This window comes from Seriola lalandi, unplaced genomic scaffold (genome assembly GCF_002814215.2).
Source record: "Seriola lalandi dorsalis isolate HSWRI2012SDOR001 ecotype SW California unplaced genomic scaffold, Sedor1 jcf7180002054736, whole genome shotgun sequence".
Lineage (NCBI taxonomy): Eukaryota > Metazoa > Chordata > Actinopteri > Carangiformes > Carangidae > Seriola > Seriola lalandi.
This window is the reverse complement of record NW_019525289.1, coordinates 405,826-426,109: the sequence shown is the minus strand read 5'-3', so window position 1 is coordinate 426,109 and position 20,284 is coordinate 405,826. Positions and strand designations below refer to the sequence as shown.

At 42.0% G+C, this 20,284-nt stretch overlaps 2 protein-coding genes and 1 pseudogene across 2 annotated transcripts in view; 2 read left to right on the top strand and 1 right to left on the bottom strand.

The window, feature by feature from the left end:
- The window catches only part of LOC111668463 (cyclin-Y-like), a 23,309-nt gene extending 16,854 nt beyond the window's left edge, over positions 1-6,455 (top strand). Inside the window, exons 4-11 of the mRNA XM_023424544.2 lie at positions 124-142; positions 697-791; positions 881-916; positions 1,321-1,378; positions 1,622-1,741; positions 2,214-2,380; positions 2,678-2,840; positions 3,611-6,455. Of these exons, the coding sequence (XP_023280312.1) occupies positions 124-142; positions 697-791; positions 881-916; positions 1,321-1,378; positions 1,622-1,741; positions 2,214-2,380; positions 2,678-2,840; positions 3,611-3,727 (775 nt within the window). The 3' untranslated portion in view covers positions 3,728-6,455. The remainder of the gene's footprint in view (positions 1-123; positions 143-696; positions 792-880; positions 917-1,320; positions 1,379-1,621; positions 1,742-2,213; positions 2,381-2,677; positions 2,841-3,610) is intronic.
- Positions 6,456-6,840: 385 nt separating this feature from the next.
- On the top strand, positions 6,841-8,641 carry LOC111668464 (gap junction delta-4 protein-like). Its single transcript, XM_023424545.2, has 2 exons — positions 6,841-6,986; positions 7,330-8,641. Exons 1-2 carry the CDS (start codon positions 6,923-6,925, stop codon positions 8,481-8,483), a joined length of 1,218 nt encoding a protein of 405 aa, XP_023280313.1. The 5' UTR covers positions 6,841-6,922; the 3' UTR covers positions 8,484-8,641.
- Positions 8,642-15,357: 6,716 nt separating this feature from the next.
- On the bottom strand, positions 15,358-18,161 carry LOC111668374 (frizzled-8 pseudogene; annotated as a pseudogene).
- Positions 18,162-20,284: the final 2,123 nt, after the last annotated feature.

Below are 20,284 nucleotides of genomic sequence, written 5' to 3'. Positions count from 1 at the left end.
TCGCTGGTTCAACTCCGGCTCGAAGGAGGAGGCTTTTATAGGTGTTACAGAGAATAACTGTCCAGTAGATAAAGTAAAAACAAGCTGATACATCCCTCATACAGAGCATTTCTACGGTGGCAGTCAGCTCTCTGTAAATCATGTCCAGAAACTCAAATTTCAGCCTTTCTAGTCCAGCTGCAGGGTGATAATAACAGCTGGTATGACATTACTACAGATCTATAGCTTGATCATGTGTATTGCTGATTAAGCATTAATTTTTTCTAGAGACATTCATGCTTACAACTTTACCATTACACAACATATATTGTTGATTGATGATTCCTATACCTTCAATAACTCAGTTGGTAGAGCGGGGGACTGTAGGAGAGCAGAGCAGAGCCTGTCTCTTATACACATCTCAATGTGAGTGTGCAATCATTTCTGTTTCCCTCCACAAATCTAATTCATGGTGTTTATCAGTTAATTGTTGCTTTAAGTAAAAATCAGCTGGCGTTTGTGTGATTTTGAATGAACCACACGTTGTGGACAAAGCAAGCTGAAAATATAAGCTGTCACATTTTTAGGTCTCATGTCGTTGATTCTCGTTTCCCCTGTGCATGATACCCTGTCGGGTTTTATGTGGGTCAGACAAAAACATGTACACTCTAATAACCCTCACTGTGTGTGTGTGTGTGTGTGTGTGTGTGTCTGTAGCACGGAACGTTGAGGCGGAAATACAGCTCCTGCTCCACCATCTTCCTAGACGACAACACAGTCAGCCAGCCCAACCTCAAATACACCATCAAATGGTTAGAACATGACAGCACAATAAAAGAGAAATGGTTCATCTGTCCGATTTCCCTGTTCATATAAACAGTTATTTGTTTTCTCTTTACAGTGTAGCACTGGCAATTTACTACCATATAAAAAACAGGTGAGAACTCTCAGTCATTTTCCGTACTTAGTCAATAATGGGTTTTTTTTGGTAAACTTTTAAACTGCAGCCTGGTTTTGGATTGATGCACATAATGATACATAAATGTGGACTTTAGGGTCAAAGAAAATGTGAATTTAGTGACTTAATGTTCAGTAGTTTTGTCTATGTACAGTATTCTGTTTTATGTAGGCGTGTCTTTTTGTGTTTGTATTTTATTTGTATTTAAAAATCCTTTCAAAGTAGTGGATTTTACACTTTATCCACCAATTTACGCCATCTGTGCTACATCTGTGCTACTGCTACTTATGCTACTGACCCTGTATAATCTCTGGAAGCAATAATTGTAGTCTTAACTTAGTGTAGAGATAAATCAACCATGTGACTGTGTTGCCTCATTCTAGGGACACAGATGGAGGAATGCTGCTGGAAATATTTGATGAAAAGCTTCACCCTCTCTCAGTAAGATTTCCGATTTTTTATCCTTCTCTGCTCCCACCTTCCATCCCTTTTCTTGTCTTTTTTCTTGCTCCTGAGGGCTCTCATCCCCATTTTACTGTATTTTTTCGTTTATCTTCTTTTGCATCTCCTCTGTTTCCAAATGTCCCTTTCCTCCTTCAACCCTACCAATTTCCTCCCCTCCTCCTCTCCTGGCCCACCACATCTTCCCTTCCTCTCTTTAACCTCTCTCCTCCCTTCTTCCAGAAATCCGAGGTGCCACTGGACTACAACCAGCACGACCCAGAGCAGAAGCAGATCTACCGGTTCGTCAGGACGTTGTTCAGCGCTGCTCAGCTCACTGCTGAGTGTGCCATCGTCACACTGGTAAGATTTTTAACCTCCTTCATCCTCCTATTATGTTTTTTGAACCATGCGTTCATCCAGTTCAGACAGTTTCTGTTTAGGCCTTGGGGGGAAATTGCACCCTGATGCACTGAGACAAGCCAGGGATGTGTATAAATTGGTGATGTGGCTGTGCATCCGAACTCCCACGTTATCTCTGTGTGTTGGTGGGACTCAGAGACCACTGATGAATGTAAGATGTCATCGAGGAAAAAAAGAATATATACCTCCTGACAACACGGAGCAGAGCATGAATATAAATTACTTAGACAGATTAGAACGCCCACCTTGTTGAGGACTTGTTAAGTCACGATGATAAAGCTTCCAGACTTGTAACCTTTAGCTTTTGAAAATATCTTTGGTGTTTTTTTGTCTATTTGAATCATTGTCTTTTGCCCTACTTCCATGCCCAGTTTTCAGTGATGTCTCATATCTTATTCGTGTTGCTGTGCAGGTCTACCTGGAGAGGCTCCTGACCTATGCAGAGATTGACATCTGTCCGGGGAACTGGAAGAGGATTGTTCTGGGTGCTATCCTGCTGGCCTCCAAGGTCTGGGATGACCAGGCTGTGTGGAACGTCGACTACTGCCAGATCCTCAAGGATATCACTGTGGAGGACATGTGAGTATTTGTACTAAGACGAATGGCAGCTTTTACCTTTATAACATTAATATTAAACAGCAAGTTTAGGGTTAGATTTGGAATTAGTTTAATATGAACAGAAGGAATCATGATGAAGATGATCTCTTACAAGTTTGAGCCTCAAAGGCTCAACAATACTTAGCTTCTGTAATTAAAGAGCACAGACTTGTGAGATTCTGTATCTACACTGGGGTTTGTGAGTTTAAGGGGACATATATTTTATTTTGAAAGTCATTAGTTCAGTCTGGTGATGCAGAAATGTTATTTTCTTAACAGGAATGAATTGGAGCGGCAGTTCCTGGAACTCTTGCAGTTCAACATCAACGTGCCGTCCAGTGTCTACGCCAAGTATTACTTTGACCTGCGGTCGCTTTCGGAGTCCAACAACCTTAGCTTCCCCCTGGAGCCGCTCAGCAGGGACAAGGCCCAAAAACTAGAGGTCAGAGGCCTCTGTTAAGCTGCACATCCAAGCAGTCTTTTACCTCTTTTTTTAAATCTGTGTCCCCCTATTTTTAATTTCACTTTAAACTCTTAATTTTCCCACATGTTCCCATAATTTAGTAATTTGCCAGTAAAATTGAATCTATAATTTCAAGTTTATATGTGTTTTGAAAGGTCTGACTTGAAAAAAGCTTTAAAGGATACAAAACAATGTCATGAGGTTGTTACATTGCGGCCGTAAAGGATCTATTTGTAAGTTTTGCTATAAACCAGCGTTAGCATTAACAGTGGTTTACAGTTGCTGCAAGAGCTTCAGCCATCTTTGCATTCATAATACAAAAGGTTATAATACGTCCTCTTAGCAGCGCTACTTCTTCAGGGCAGACTGGACGCTACAGTATCTCAGTATTGAAAAGTGACGAGATGGGCCCAACTAGGCCGGGGCTACCTAGTTAGCATACTAACTTCATTGGCGAAATGATAGAAATAGATGCAGAACACAAGGGTTGCTTTCCACCTCTGGAAACAGGAATAATGTCTGCTGCTGAACTCCTAATGTTTCTCCCAGACTGGTAAGTAAACAGCCGTTAATGCTAGTGATGGTTATGTAGCCTAGCAATAGCAAAACTTACAAATAGCTCCTTTAATAGTTGAACACAAGATTACTCACAAGCAAGCTATTCTTTCATGAATGCAGTTTGTCAAAGAAAAAATAACTATAACATTTTTATTTTGTTAATAATAACCACTACTACGCCCCCTCTCCAGGCTATTTCCAGGCTTTGTGACGACAAGTACAAAGACATACGGAGAGCTGCCAAGAAGCGCTCTGCCAGCATGGACAATCTATGTGGAATCAGATGGGTTCCTGCAATTCTCTCCTAACCACTAACAAACTGCCATATACTGAACACTTGCATCAGGCTACAGACACTAACCACATGAAAAAAAACAAAAAAAACAACAAAAAAAACTCTACACGGTTCTGTGCTGAGTTCAAGAACTTTGGTTTGGATACCCAGATAATGCCAAGACCTGGATCTTAGTGGAACAGTGACTGAAACCTGAAATCAGCCTCTGGACCCCACACCTTCAAACTAGAGGCAAGAAACTGAAACCACATCTGTAGTTTTGGGAGATGAGCTGAACTCCAGAGGGATTTCTAACCTTACCTGATGCCTTCACAGTGCTTCAAAGCAGCTATGAAAGAGAGAAAGGAGTTCCTGGTTGTTCTATCAACTATGGAGAAAAATCCAGCTCTGGACCATGAAGGACGTCCTGAAACTAGACAGAGCCTTGAAACTTCTTCAGATGGCAGTTTGAACCTGCCTTAATGTAAAGACTCTGTTCAGTTTTCTGGTTTTGTCTGACTAATCTGGTTGACATAACCCGCCTCTCAGACGGCCCTGGAACCTTTCAACGAAGCATATTATTTATTTTTACCTTATTATTTCCACTTTTCAACAGTTGCAGCTGCCTGATCCCTAACTGCAGAATTTCAAAAACAGTAGCATAGCACTGGAATTTGTACCGATTATTTATTTCCTTTTGACAGGTCTTAGAATAATAAAAGTGTTAGCAAGTTTTCTTCTCTGGAAATCTTTGTATTTAAGGTTTACAGTATTTCTAGTGTACCTCTTGATACTCAGGTAGTCTGTTTTAGTATGTTAACTGATTTTGATGCTCCTCATTTGAGTTATACTGAAGGTTGAAACACAAATTATGATAAGTGAGAAGCAAACAGCAGATGAAAGGGGCTAGATTTCCCATAGATAAATGTGTGACCAGTACAGTCCTATTTCAGGGACATGCACAATCAAACACTTACAACCACAATACTGTATAAGATGAAATATATACTAGAGCATGTTTTTACTGAGGTTCTCATTCACTATTCATCAGGTTTTGGTTGTATCTTAACATCACTTTGTTAAGAGGTTTCAGCAGTTAATACTAAAACATGAATATTCCTCAAGCCAAGTTGGATTGTAAGTGCCCCACATAGGCTTTGAGTAGAATGAGTGCATCTCTCTGCTGACATCTAGTGGACATTTGAGCATTACAGAAAAACTATCAATTCAGAGTTTGATGATTTTAAAGGGTCAGTTCACCCAAAATTCCAAATTCTTAATGGTATTTACTGGAGTAGAATGTTTTTACTATCCATCAGTAGAAAGTAGTTCCTATGAAAACATTTTACAGTGAAAACGGTGATGGTCAGAGAGAGACATCTCAAATAAATCCAAAACAACCTGCAAGATCAGAGGCCATTAGATGTAAGTGAGAAAATATGTCTGAACTGAATTGACAAGGCACAATGTGAAGGTAAGAATTGGGGCTGCTTATTGGAAACAGATGTGGGGTTATTTTTGCACTTTACAAATGTATTTAGCACCAAACTCCAACACCAAACCTCAATTTTACAGTTAAATAAACTAAAAGTTCAACCTCAAACCAACAGAATAATCGCAGCCAACAGCCGGGTAAACAGGTCTGACAAGCACACTCTGCAGGGGGTGCTAGTGCATATAGAGGATGCGAGGAGGCCACGCAGCACTGCTTTGTTTTTATTTATTCAGTATTGTAGAGCCAGATAACCCATTACATCCATAGTACAGTACATTTGGAAAATGTTCAATAAAAAACACTCCAGTCTCATAAGTGTCATGCTCAATGGCTGCTACCCCAGACTCTTCTATTTCCTGGCTGATGCCTTCACATTGCTATCATAAAGAACAGGACACTAATACTTTGCTAAGGAAAAGGGAGCAAAATGATATTTTCAGCAGCAGCCTTAACCAAAGAAAACTGTACAAATGTGGGTGTTATCACATTGTAAGTCCTCTGTAAAGAAGTTGTCACATGTATGATCACCACAATCACTAGGACGTGACCAACAGCAACAATCTATCCTGAATTAAAGCATTAGCCATGGTGTATGCTCCAATTTTCAAAAAAGGTCAGAGTCAATAAAAGGGTTGGTGTTGCTTTAGCACAAAGATGTACATTAATTGCCTTTACATTTCAGAGATATTCTTTTGGGTATTTTGGTATGCAAACCAAACAGAAATCTGAAAATTATAAATCATTTTAGTGCACTTGTACTCGTTTAAAGATTTCTTTTTGGGCATTTTGCCTTTATTCACAGGGATAGTGGAGATTGACAGGAAAGAGAGAGAGAGAGGGGGGATGACATGCAGCAAAGAACCCAGGTTGCATTTGAAACCAGGCCCCTGGAAAAAAAAAGACTGAACCTTGATATGGTATGAGCTTAACCAGGTGAGCTACAGGTGCACCCCATTGCATTTGCACTCTTTTCAATCTCAGTATATTCAATAAACCCCGACTGCTGAGCCAAGAATTTCACAGTATCGAAACTGTTTCCATTGTGCATCTAATTTTAAACTAACTGCTACTCTCAAGTAACTGATCAGGGTTTCATGGTTTTGTTTTTCTCATTTGTCATTTGAAAACTCAACCACTACAATTATTTTGCAAATGAACTTTGTACAGTGTATAAAGAGTTCAGAAACTGACACAGGTCAAGTGTACATTATTTATGAACTTGTTGATTTGTGTTTTTAATAAAGAAAAATGCTCTTGTCTACTAATCCTCAGTCTTTAACAGGTGATTTGTGGATTTTTAAAAAAGATTTTTATTTTATATACTTCTCTGTGTCTACTGAAGTAATAATAATTAATTGTCTTGTGATGAGATTATTACCTTAAATTGAATCACAGTTTGAATTAATACCATGTGATTGTCCGACTTAAGTTTATGGCTGTCCATTACGTGCATGCCTATATATGATGGCCACCTTCCAGTAAGTTTGACTGGTACCTTGACATCCCAACAATGCTTTGATGGCAGCCTGGTAAGAATAGCTCACTGCGCAGATCCTGGCCTCTGCTGCACACAAGAGTGAGAGGCAGCAGCACAGCATTAGAGGTGACTGCATTTAGTGGCAAGCTGTGAGGTTTCGGCTCTTGGACCAGTGGTGAAGGGGACAGCAACCTAGGGACACCTCCTGGGTAGAAAAATCAACACCATTTGGATTTGGAAGAGTTTGAAGTTGAACAATGAGGATCATGGGTGCAAGAGACTTACTCTTCATCACTATCAGTCATAATGTGTCCTTTATGGGTAAGTTATTCTGAAATGTTTCTTTTGGATATACCCTGATTCGGTGTTGGCAGGATTTGTGAGCTTACCTATATGTAATGTACTATCACTGCTGCTCTCTAACAACAGTGGAATTAATTTTTCCTTTACAATTTTCTAATTTGTTGTCAGAATTTTTAAACGTGAATTTTTAATTGAGTAATTTTATTCTTCTTTTCTTTTAATAACCACACAGACAATAAGTTACAGCGTTGTGTTGTGTCAGTTGTGTTATGTTTGGCATTATGATACTTTATCACTTATTTAGTCGTATTTATACATGTAACCTATTATTGGGTGCTTGATCATCTTTTATCCATTGCAGGCAAAACCTGGTGGATGCTGATGCTGGTTGTACGTCTGCTGGTAGTCCTGATGGCCGGCTTCTCGCTCTTTAGTGACGAGCAGGAGAGATTTATCTGTAACACCATCCAGCCTGGCTGCTCTAATGTGTGCTTTGACGTATTCGCTCCTGTATCCGTCCTCCGTCTCTGGCTCTTCCACCTTATTCTTCTCTGTCTTCCTCATGTACTGTTTGCAACCTACGTCATGCATAAACTGTTGTCATATCCTTACTTTGGAGCTTTGCACTGGGACAGGAGTCGAGGAGGTTCACCTTTCACTCTTGAGAACTCGAGCTCCTCAAGAGAACTCTTCTTGCATAAAGCTCCACTACATGACCTCCCGCGTGAATGGGGAACACCACGCTTCTACTGTGCTTACTTCCTTGCTCTAATTTTACGGATCCTTCTAGAAGTGGTTTTTGGTGCGGGCCAGTTTTATCTCTTTGGTTTGTCCGTTCCGAAAAGCTTCCTCTGTTACGAGGCTCCGTGCACATCTGGGGTTGAATGCTACATCTCCAGACCTACTGAGAAGACCTTAATGCTCAACTTCATGCTGGGTGTTGCCTCCCTGTCCGTCCTACTGAGTTTGGTTGACCTGCTGAGCTCCATGAAGGCGATGGTGAGGTGGAGGAGGAACAGGGAGATGCTGATAGAGGAGATGAGTAAAGGAGAGCAAAGCAGTATGCTCACAACGACAACTGTGAATGAAGACAGTGACGTTCTTTCAACCAGAAGAATCAGCCCAGGTGGAAGCTCAACGCATCCTGACAGGGATGAAAAACATGCTGCTGGTGTTGTGCCGAATAACGATGAACTCCTTCATACAAAACTGAATGGTGGGCCCACCCTTAAGACTAGTGTATCTACCAGTGAGAAGAGCCCAGAAAACAAAGACTCTAAGGCGGACATGGCTCACTCACCTACTCCCATGAGCACTCCAGTGCCAACTCACTTTGTCCTCCACAGCCATCTAAGACCTCCATTATCCCCCCGTCCAGATAGAGGACCACCACTGAACCCTAGGATGCCAACACTCATGAGTGTCAAAAAGCTGGGACAGTGCACCCCTGTGGGAACAAACTCAAGCCAACAGTCTGACAGCAGTGACTCTCAGGACAAGAGGGCATGGGTGTGATTGGCCACTAAAACTGCTCTACAAGCCAAATGACTTCATTTAAACATTATTCTAAAAGCATGAATTCATAGAGTTATACTGTAAAGGAAGATTTGTTAGAAATTGTAAAGTTGAACTATTGAACATTATTATTAACAATGAGTCAAATGACTATGTGATGTGAAAGGTGTTACTAATAGTAATATACCCACAAAGAAATATGTTTTTTGACTCTTTTAGCTTCTTTTTTTTTTTAAATTCTGCTTTTGAATGGAAGTCAGATACTGTGTCTTCAGCTTGTTCCACTGCCCCCAAGTGGCCAAAGTCAGTCATTACAGAATTAGAATAAAACGTAATTTTGCAATGATGAAAACAGCTCAAGGGCTCACAGGATATAAAGCTAATTGATATGCAAGTGACAATGTACATTTTTTAAAAAAGGTACTTTTACATTTAAAAAATTAGCCACCTTGTGTCAATCTTTGAATTTTTTTGGACATCTTTGGATTCATGTTGTGTAGTTTTTCCCTGATGCATGCTTTCTAAATACTGTTCTTAAATGAGTTGTACTAAAAATCAGTTCATTGATCAGATACATCTTGTCCAGTAAAATACAACTGATTCATGCTGTTTTACTTTTGTACACTCCGAGGCGTGTTTGTTTTAATACCCTCACCTGCTTCTGTTTTGTTGTGAGAAAATGAATCCAACAAACACTGACCTTGATGAAGCAGTGGTGAACAGTGCTCAGCTGTTGTCTGGATTACTGAGTGCTGGCAGCCACAACAGACACACTGACCTGACCTCTGACATCTCACATGACCGCTCGACAAACCCAGCCATGACCTGACTTAAACCAAGCCTGCTCGGATGACCTAAGACCTTCAACCTTCTTGCCACCATTATTCAAACAACAACTTGGCATACACGTTATACCGTTTGACCTATATGATACAGAACATGATGTGTGATCACAGTCGCATTTGAATTAATGGATGTAAAAATGCTTAAACACTCAGAACAATAAAAGCGAACCATAAAGGAAAGAACTTATTTAAAATTTTGATTGGTTTTCTGCTGATATTAGGCCAATGATGGGATTCATTGTTTCCTTGACATAACAGTTTTAACTACTTGAATGTGAATTTTAGCTTCGATTAAAACTGACACTCCTATCTGGTCAAAACAATGACAATGAATGCAACAGCACAACCCCTGAGCCACATTAGCCCTCAGTGTATAGCTGTGACCCGAACACAAGCCTCATACCCTTTCCATTCTTCTTCTGCTGTGGTATTTGGGGCAGCTAAGACGTGCAGAAACATTAGCAGTGGTGGGTTGGGTGCTCAGAGAAAGGACTGTACTGTCGCTGGTGGAGGTCAAGAGGTCGGACAAGTGAACCCGGTGACCCTATACATGCATATTTACATAAAACTGTCCCTGAGGTGACAGTATGTGTTTGTTGTTGACTGACCTTCCCACAACTTGTCAACCTAGCACTCACACACAAAACACACAGAAACTATTTTATTAGCTATTTGTCCTTGGCAAAATCCCAGCCACCATGTCTGTCATATCAGCCATGTTACAGGCACTGCTTTGTTGTGCAATCTATAAGATCATATGGATACATTCTGCATACACCCGCTCGATGCACTGTTGCCCATAGAGTTGGAATAATTTTGTTTTCAGACACTATCCTCTGTTTATTCCTATTTAAACGCATCAGTAATCACTTTTGACCAAGTGCAATGATTACATTATGTGTCCCAATTACCCAGGTGAAATAAAATAAATCGCATTGTTACAATCATTTCATGGAAAGAGGTAAAAAATATTTTATTCAAACTTTATAAGCAACAGCATATATATATATATATATATATATATATATATATATATATGTATATGTATGTATGTATATGTGGTTTTTATTGGACATTTTATGTGGACACCCATGTGATAGCTGAACATCACCACCTCCACTCTCCATTTAGGAACTTAGCTGCAGGGATTTGCTCCCGTTTAGCCACAAGAGCATCAGGGAGGTCAGCCACTGATGCCCTGTCCTGTTCCAGTTCATCCCAAAGGAGCTGGATAGGGGTTGAGGTCAGGGCTCTGTGCAGGCCAGTCAAGTTCTCTCTTGACCTGGTTTTATGTGCATGAGGGCACTGCCATGTTTAAACAGTAAGAGGTTTAACCCAAACCATGAAAAACAGGCTCAGATCAAAAGTACACAAGTCTGTCCATATACTTTTGGCCATATTGTGTAAAATGTAAAAGACATGGTGAAGAATTATATTTCACAAATAGTGATTGTTCACGGATTTGATATAACAGTTTCCTGCTTGAAAAAAGCCTTCAGATATAGACACATGCCTGTCACATAACTTCAGAATAATGTTGCCTTTACTGACATCTAGTGGTCAATGCTGAGTAATGCAGCAGACAAAAGCATAGACATGACCACAAGTCACAAGAGCGTTGCCAGTATGAGAGTATCAACTATTTTTTTTTCATACCACATGAAGTATTCTGATGGAATTTGTGACTAACCATAGTTAGTCAATATAAGGGAAAAATAAAAATGTCTAAGATACTGTTCAATATCTGATATACACAGTTTATGAAAACCCCTCTTTCTTTATCCTTAAAAGAAATGCTCTTTAAAATAGGCTATATGATTTTTTTTTTGACAATTATTGTTAGAGAATTTAACATTACCTGATATTCATCATCTGCTAGTTTCTAAAACCCACTCTGTAAGGAACTTTTGAATGGTTGACTATCATTTTAAAAGTTCTGTCAGGTGTCTGAGTTTTTTTCAAGGAATGTCTTTAACTGGTAGAAAGAAAATGCCTCATACCTGCACCCTGTGTTTTACAGCTGTACACACATTTCCGTCCAGAGCGGTTTGTTAGGAGTCGCTGCCCTCTCTCCTCCCCATCGATCCCCTCCCCAACTGAAGTTAACACTTCCACCTGCGCGGCCGCCTGAGCCTGAGGGGCAATAACACACGCCGATCTCATGGGTGACAGACGGAGGAGATTGAGAAGTAGAAGGGAAAACTCAACGTTGACTACATTGCCACATCAGAGAAGATGTCGGGGGCATCAAAAATATTGATTACCCAGCATCCTCTTCACCTCTGAGGTGGTAGCTGAGATGGATTGGGTGGTCGGGGGTAGGTTTGTCCCAGGTGGCTATGGCTCGGAAAACAAAATCCATTCTGTCTTCCTTTGATGTTAATGATAGAGAGATTGTAAGGTAGAGGAGGAGCAGGGTGGTCCAGTGTTGTTTTTGTATAAAGGAAGACAGCATGACTCCTACGTCTTGCCTTTGCTTTGACTTCTTGTCCGCAGATTAGTTAGTTAAGGAGTGTGGCTGCTCTTAAATACAGTATACTATCACAAATACCCACCACCACAAGCATAATGTGAAACTGAAAGGCTGCATGGGTTGAAACCTGTCTGGCCTGCACCTCAGAGAAAGCTAAACGTCTCGTGTGTGCCATTTTTAAAACATCAATTAAATGAATTATACAACCTCGATACAATTATCAATCCACACAGAGTAGATCGAAACTCATAAACTCTGTTTCTCCCATTTGAGCAAAGGAGATACTTCAGTGAGTTATCATGGTATTATGGTTATTTATTAAAAGATGGGGGATAAAGAACAGACCGATTAAATTGTCAGGCAGAGATATCCTCACTTTTTAGTACCTTGTATGAGTGAAGCCTCCAAAACTGATGGATCCTACACTTACTATAATGAAACTCAGTAGCATTTTTCCTTAATCTTTCCTGCCTAGCAAACGCCCACATCATTTCAAACGAGTTATTTTTTCAGACTTTAGAGAACTCCTTCAAGAGCCACAGGAGACATTATGCAACTGTTTTCACAACTTGAGTGAAACTCCATGTGACAAGTAAACTGATCTTCACGTGTGAAGTCGGTAAGATCGGTAAAATCTTTAAGTGTGGAAACATTGACTACGGTGAAATCCATTCAGCTCCCAAACATTTACAGTAAGTTACAGCTAATACTGATACTGGTGGAAGTACAGTGCTACGGAACAGGACTTCAGATTGGGAAGACATGTCTTGGGCTGCTCTTTTTGCCTCTGCAGAGAATGCCAGAAATGACAAACATGACCTTTAACCTCTCACCTTTACGCCCCTCACCCTGCATGACTTTACACACAAGCATGGGAGATGAATGATAGTCTTTATTGTTTTTTTTGTTTAAATACACAGACAGCGTAAATGAATCTGTGAATTTTACCATATTTTGCTTTAGTGCCACCAGCAGGTGAAAAGTGTATCTTTAGTTTGTATGAAGAAACCTCAAAAACTACAAAGACCAAAACCCTATCAACAAGCTAACCAATATGCATGTCAAGCTAGTGCTCTCATGGTTACTCTTCTTATAGTTAGCATGCTAATACACTAATATTTAGCCTGTAACAATGTGCAGTAAGTTGAAAAAAGTCTGAAATGATTTTAATTTGAATACTTCAGTGATTCTTTATTTTCTCTATGCACTTCTTTCTATAGTCATGTAGTGGTTAATCCCAGCATGCATTTGGACAGAAAGCGGTGAGGTCATCTTTTCGTTACAAGGCCTGTCAGTTACACCCAGAAGAAATGTTTGTTTTAGACAGCACTGTAAATCAGCCATGACATGACAATAGCTGTTATTGAAAGCAAAATGCTTCCCACCCAGCTTTGTATACATTCTGAAATTATAGGCCCCCATTTCTATGTGACCTTTAACAGCCCGTGTAAGCCGTTCAGACATCTTAATATGATTTATTCCAAACCAATCAGAGTCAGACAGCTAAGTAGATCATTACACAAAGACTGCATTCATAAACATCCTAATTGGAGCAAATGAAGAGGAGTTGGTTTTCCTGGATTTCACCAATAGCATCTCTCTGCGTGATGAGCGCTTCCTGAACCGGCAAGCCGGAGCCTTGTTTATGTTAGAAGGAGATGGATCGGGCACAACCTCTCAACCCATTTCCTCTGTTGATTTTCTTTTCCTTTTTTTTTCTATTGGTGCTTGAGGGAACATGCCCAACCCCCCCCTGCAACAACACAAACACACACACACACACACAGACACACACACACACAGACACACACACACACACACACACACACACACAGACACACCGCTGGAAGAGGAAGCAAACTTGTCTCATGGTTAATAAGCAGTGGCAGGGCAATTTGTACTCATTGGATTGAGCAAACAGGACCTGTTGTCTCCTCATTGATGAATGTAATTATTGACAGAGACAAATTTGACATATGTTAAAAATGTCACAATTATGCCTCTATTGGAAGTAACTGATTTGTTTACTATAGTATATTGTATTCTGCTGCAATTAATTGGGTGTGCACAGCAGGGCAAGTAACCGGTGGTTTTTAAAAGGTAATTTAGTGTCAAAGTCAGAAATCCACACTTTTATATAATAAGATAACTTCACTGACATCAAGGGAAATGCTATTAAAAAAACTCAGCAGATGGATCCATGGGGTCTGAATGTTTCACGTGTTAACTATAGCTCCAGTTGAAGAGTGTTGAATGCTATTTTAAATTACAGAAGTTTTTTGGGTTCAAAGTGCATCAGGAAAAAGTGACATTTGTAACTTGGGTGGTGTAAACTGACTACAAACAAACGTAAACGCGTATTTAGTTGAATTCACCTTTTTCTGCTTGGTGCGCCACAGCTGGCTGCCAGTTCATCCTTTTGACCACCAGGTGGCAGCACGATGCCGCTTTATCCGTCCCTCTTCACCGCATCGGAATTCAGAGTGTCCTCCGGAGTTCCAGAGCAGCACATCAGGTTTTGTTAAGCGTATAGGTCATGTCATTTGAGTTTATGGATGACTTAGAAACACCGTGCTTGGTCGAAAAAACATTTGAAACCTATTTTCTCAGTCCAGAGGGGGAAAAAAATAGTCCTCTCTCGCGCGCCCCCCACAGCCATTACGCACAAACATTTCCTGAACTACAATCTAGACATGATACTGACAGCTACACTGTCTCACGATAAACAGATCACACGCTGCACGGCGGTAACAAGTCTTGTCCAAACCTCGCGGACGTTTTTATGATGAGCCTCAGGTATTTTACATTGTACAGAAACCACCGCTTTAATAAGAGTAACCTGAGAGGTCCATTCGATATGCAATTAAAAGCATTCAATGCCAAACATGAGAAAACAAATGTTTGACATAAAATATTTAAAAATTGTTGTAGAAAATCGACAACTGCTCAGATTAGTCTTCCTGGTTGTGTTTCTTAAATCGTAGAATCTGATGACTTTTTCTGATTTGTTTCAGTTCTTGTACCAAGATGTTCACACTAAATAAGATGAATAAACTCAATTCAATTGTTCTTTTTATCCCCTTCTTTTAGGAACAGGTGGATCAGTGCAAGTGGGAGAAGAGGTGAATCTCATTGACTGCTGAACGTGCAAAGTGTGAAGAAGGTAAATTTTAGCTGGGATCTGGGTTTAAGAGAGGACAGAAGCGTTAAGACTGGGGCCCTGGGGGCATCACACTGAGGAGACCACCTGTAGTGCCATGCCGCTGTTGTTCCCCGCGTCTCACAGCATGTGAATCTGCAACACCTGAGAGGTTTACCAGAGCTTACTTATCCTTTATGCCCCCCCCCCCAAAAAAAAACACAAGTTACAACTTTTAATTAAAATATAAATGAATCTATCACTGACATAACTCAACTTTAGGCTGGAGTCTGAAGAGTCTACACTGTGCAGTTGTGTTTTAAAGCATGCCGTATAACAACCTCAGAGACAGTTTGCAGTGTCAAACACCAGGACAGAGTTTTGGCGAGAATGACCAGGACGCACGAGTAAAACAAATTCAATAAAAGTTGTTTTATTCTCAAAATAAAATCTTCTATCAAAGTGGAATTATACATATTTACAATCTCGTAAATTTTAATATACAAATGTACAATATATGTACACCAATAATTATATAAATACACTTTACGCGCTAATGCAACCCGTATGAGACAGTATTAAGGCATTGATTAATGAACGTGTAAATCCATCTTGGGAGACAAAACGTCCTCGTTTCAAGCAGAGCGGTCTCATTGTGAATCTGGTGTTTAAGACACAGCGGTTCTTTACAGTAAGGAGGAGAAGCGCTTCAGCTATACCACGTAACCTATATCGACAAAAGGGATCTTGTCAGCTGTATGCATTCAATTAAGCCCAGATAAGACTCTGCATTCTTAGTGCCAGGTACATTGTTCTGCTGCTGAGGGGTCTCATTATTTAAAAAGAAGCCATTAGGCGTTCATTAATGTGCTAATTAAAACACGCTGATGGACAATCCCAACACAATTAGTCACCACCCTCCCCTACCCAACCCCTTCCCCCCCCTATATTCCAGCCTAAGCACGTCATTTGGATAAGGCGAGGAAGGAGAACTCTCTAAACTGATTCTTGTAACTTTTACAAGCGGAATGGCCACAAATCCAGCAAACAGTTCACATTAGGGGAGTGCTCGTGACCAAAATTCCATCTAACCTGGCTGTCCGGTGACTCACTTTTGAATAATTTACCACATAAAATCATTTGAATCAGTCTTCACGTCGCTGTGTCCCCAAACAGAGCAGATACGCGCTGCTTTTAGTCTTTAGTGCCAAATGACATCTGATCCAAAGGATCAAACCCGGGACAGTGGCATCTGTTTGGGGCAGGAGACGGAGCTGGCCGTCCCGGACCTCCAGGTCAGTCCCGTGCTCACGTCACTGTACATGGAGCCCGCGGAGGCTTTGCTCCCCCAGCAGCACCGCGTGCAAAAAGTTCTCCAGGAGTCCAGTGTTTTCCCGGACCAGATCCAGGCTCCTGACGTGATGCCCACCAGGAGGCACATAAAGTATTTCAGCATGAACACGGCATAGTCCGGCCTCTGCCTGTTAGGGTCCGTCTGGCACGTACAGTTGTGCGTAATTTCCCACGTCTGTCGGTTGTGCTGCTCGTAAAAGTAACACGCCACTATGACAGTGGCTGGGACTGTGTATAAAACTGTGAAAACTCCTATCCGGATCATCAGCCTTTCCAGCTTGTCAGTCTTGGTCCCCCCTTGCTTGATTACGCTCCTGATCCTGAACAGAGAAACGAACCCGGCCAGCAGAAACATGGTGCCGATGAACAGGTAGATAACCAGCGGTGCCAACACGAAACCCCGCAGGTTATCCAGATTCTGGTTGCCCACGTAGCAAATCCCAGCCACAGAGTCCCCGTCCACAGAGCTCAGAGCCAAAACTGCTATTGACTTCATGCTGGGGATGAGCCAGGCGGCCAAATGAAAGTACTGTGCGTAACTGGCTATAGCCTCGTTCCCCCACTTCATACCTGCGGCCAGAAACCACGTGAGGGACAGTATCACCCACCAGATCGAGCTGGCCATGCCGAAGAAGTAGATGAGCAGGAAAACAATGGTGCAGAGCGCAGGACCTGTGGTCTCATAGTGGATGTGCTCAGCGCCGTTTTCTCTGTTGCAGGCCACTTCCTCATGTCCGGCGATCAGTCTGACTATGTATCCAACTGACACGAACATGTAGCAGGCGGAGAGGAATATGATGGGGCGCTCCGGGTACTTAAACCTCTCCATGTCGATCAGGAAAGTCGCCACAGTTGCGAAAGTGGAGATGAAGCACAGGACGGACCACAGGCCGATCCAGAAGGCGGTAAAAGTTCTCTCTTCCTGGGTAAAGTAGGGGTTGTGGCACGGCATGGCGCAGTTCAGGATCTGTCCCGTCTTGACGCGGTTGTGCAGCGGGTGGCTGTCGCTGGTCACCGGCACCATGGGCGCACGGCAGAAACATCCCGGCTCACACGGGGAAGCAGCTGGTTTGTGTTTCCCGGGGATGCCACGACCGTAGCTGCTCTTCTTTCTGTTGTTGAACGGCTTCAGGGGCCGGTTGGTTGGTTTCGCCACCACGGGAGAAGCAGTGGTGGTCTGGCTCCGGTTATAGTCCATGCACAGCGTGTCCTGGTTGTCTTGCTCGGGCAGCAGGTCGCACCTCATCCGGTCTGGCCACGGGAAGCCGTACTGCCTCATGAGCGGAGCGCATCCAGCTTTGGCCCGCTCACACACGCTCCTGCACGGCGGCAGTGGCTTCTTGTAGTCCTCCAGGCAGATCGGTGTGTACATGCTGCAGAGGAAGAAGCGCAAGTCCGGCGAGCACTTTATCTCCACCAGTGGCCAGAACTGGTGCACCTCCAGGCCGGCTTCGTCCTGCGTGTCGTGGTTGAACTGGTTGGGCATGTAGGTGTAGTTGTAGCCGATGCCTTTGCACAGAGGCACGGAGATCTCCTGGCACTGGAGCTCCTTGGCCGCCATGCAGCGCGTTCCGTGCAAGACGAGGGTTAACAGCACGCACCATCCCGGGATGCTCCTCTCCATCGTCGTTTTCCTGTGCGCGAATCGTCCTCGAGAAAGTGCGAGCGAACTTGCGCTTTGCAAGTAGGCTGCAAGTGGGATTAATCCAGGGATGCTGCTGAACTCATGCTAGAGCGCAGATCGTTTGTGACAGTCTGTAAAATCCAAAAAACAAGCGCTTTACTTTCTCACAGTCTGGGATACTGTCAGTCTCCTCACTCTCTCTCTCCCCTCTCTCTCTCTCTCTCTCTCTCTCTCTGCCTGTCGGTCTAGCACCGTGTCTCTCTCTGCATGTTGTGTAGCTGCTCGGTGTGTTGGGTTTTATACGGGAGGAGGGAGGACACTCCCCCAGCATGGGCGGGGAGGGAGAATAAGTCAATCCACGGTTCCTTCTATAGGTGTTTGTTTAAAATGTTCACCCTGGAGGAAGGGTTATAATCACTTTGTCTCTGTTTACCCCGACCCCCAGCACACACACACACACACACACACACACACACACACACACACACACACACCCCTTTACAAACAGGGAGACATGAGCTGTAGGACAATAGAGACATTAGGAAGGAATGTAATTAGGGACACAGGCAGTGGGGAGTAAACTAACATACATCACTGTTATAAATCAAATCATTAAGGGGGAATATAAAAAACTACTTTTCTGACTAGGTCTGACTTGTGTTCCTCTTGGTGGTTGTTTGACTAATGACTGGAGGTCATGCTACATTTCCTATCACTCTGGTTTGATACTTTTTCATCTGCTAAAAATAAACAAGAAAATTGACACTAAGAGGAACATTAACTTTATAATGATGTGACACTGGAATATTTATTAGTTGAAGTTAGTGCATTACTGCAACTCATCTGTGTTTAATTAATTTACATGACAAGAACTGCTCTGTTACAAGTCACACATTCAAATCCTGAAACAGTGCCCTCGAACCAAACACCAAATCTCTGCAGACTCACCACATGTCATCTGGATAGGAGTATTGCTGGACTTTTTAAGTTTGTAATCGAAATACTACAGTTTGTGACTGTATTGAATATTTACTTATTAAACTCATAATAGAAATAAAATGTAAAGTTCTATCTCAATGGGATTCACCTGACTAAATAAAAAAGGTAAATAAATAAATAAACAAACAAACGTACTAATTTAGCCTTGTAAATTAGCCTTTCATGCTAATTATGGCAAGTCCCAGTCAAATGAACTAATAAAATAAGTAAAATAGACGTGTCTCTTTCAAAAACGTTCCTGTTTCCGTATTTGCAACTTCAAACAAAAGCAACAAAAATAGTCTCAAATTTTTTGAGTATTTGCCTGTAACATTCACACTCCTTCCCAAAAAGAAAGATGGTGGAAAGTAAATCATTTTCACCGTCTTTGTTGTAGTTTCCACATTATCCAAACCACTTGGAAATTATAGAATTTTCCATTTCTGTTGTAATTCATTTTCAGGAAATCATTTTGGTCAGCCGCTGTTTAAAAGCAGGTGGATCGACAGATTTGCAGTTATTTAAGATAAGTCTTTTGGCAGTTGGTTCATATTGCTGTGCAGTTTATAAAAAGCCAGTGTTATTCATTCATCAGCGAACGGTTCTGAAAGCCAGAGGGGAGCAGCGGTTTGATACTGTCCGTCATTCACCCTCCGCTGCAGGGACTGACTTCCAGTGTCTGCGGATCTGACGCTGTGTGAACGTGCACATGCGGCCTCAGCTGGATGTATGTGTGAAGGAATGAGAAATGTGTGAAATGTGTGTCTACATGCTGATTTATGACAGTGCGTGATGTCTGCTTGTCTGTTTGCATGCAGAAAAAAGGGAGGGAGAATCTGTGTGTGTGTGTGTGTGTGTGTGTGTGTGTGTGTGTGTGGCAAGGGAGGTTAATGTGGTCTTGTTAGCCCACAGCGGGGGGTTGTCTTGGTCTAAAGGGAGGGGGCTGTTTGTCTTAACGCTGGTGCCAATGTTTCACTCAGAGCATGCTGAGCCGGCGATTACTGCGACGCACCACCAGGCCCAACAAACAAGACAGTGTGTGTGTGTGTGTTTCTGAGCTCAGCCCAAAGAATAAGCTAATATGGGCAGATACAGCATTGTGATAGCACTAATTAAAGTCATTCACACTTCTTATTGGATTCATCAGCTTCAAATGGAGCTGAGACAGTTTGGCAGACGGGCAGCGTGTTTCCAATCCACAGGTTCTATCACAACTAATTAGCTCCAAACTCCAGTATTTGCTAAAGGATGCTTGTTTTAGCTCCGTTTAGAATACCAGCTGGGTGGGGTGTATTGTGTGAAGGTAATTTTGAGGGTGCTGGGTGAGGGGGCAATCACAATTGTTTCTAAATTGAGTTTACGATACTTATACAACACACTGTATTCTGC

What these genes read in the sequence shown, in the direction of transcription:
- LOC111668464 (XM_023424545.2), top strand. Translation starts at nt 6,923, where the DNA reads ATGAGGATCATGGGTGCAAGAGACTTACTCTTCATCACTATCAGTCAT. An exon ending in TCATAATGTGTCCTTTATGG is followed by an intron (nt 6,987 to 7,329) that starts GTAAGTTATTCT and finishes TATCCATTGCAG; the next exon opens with GCAAAACCTGGTGGATGCTG.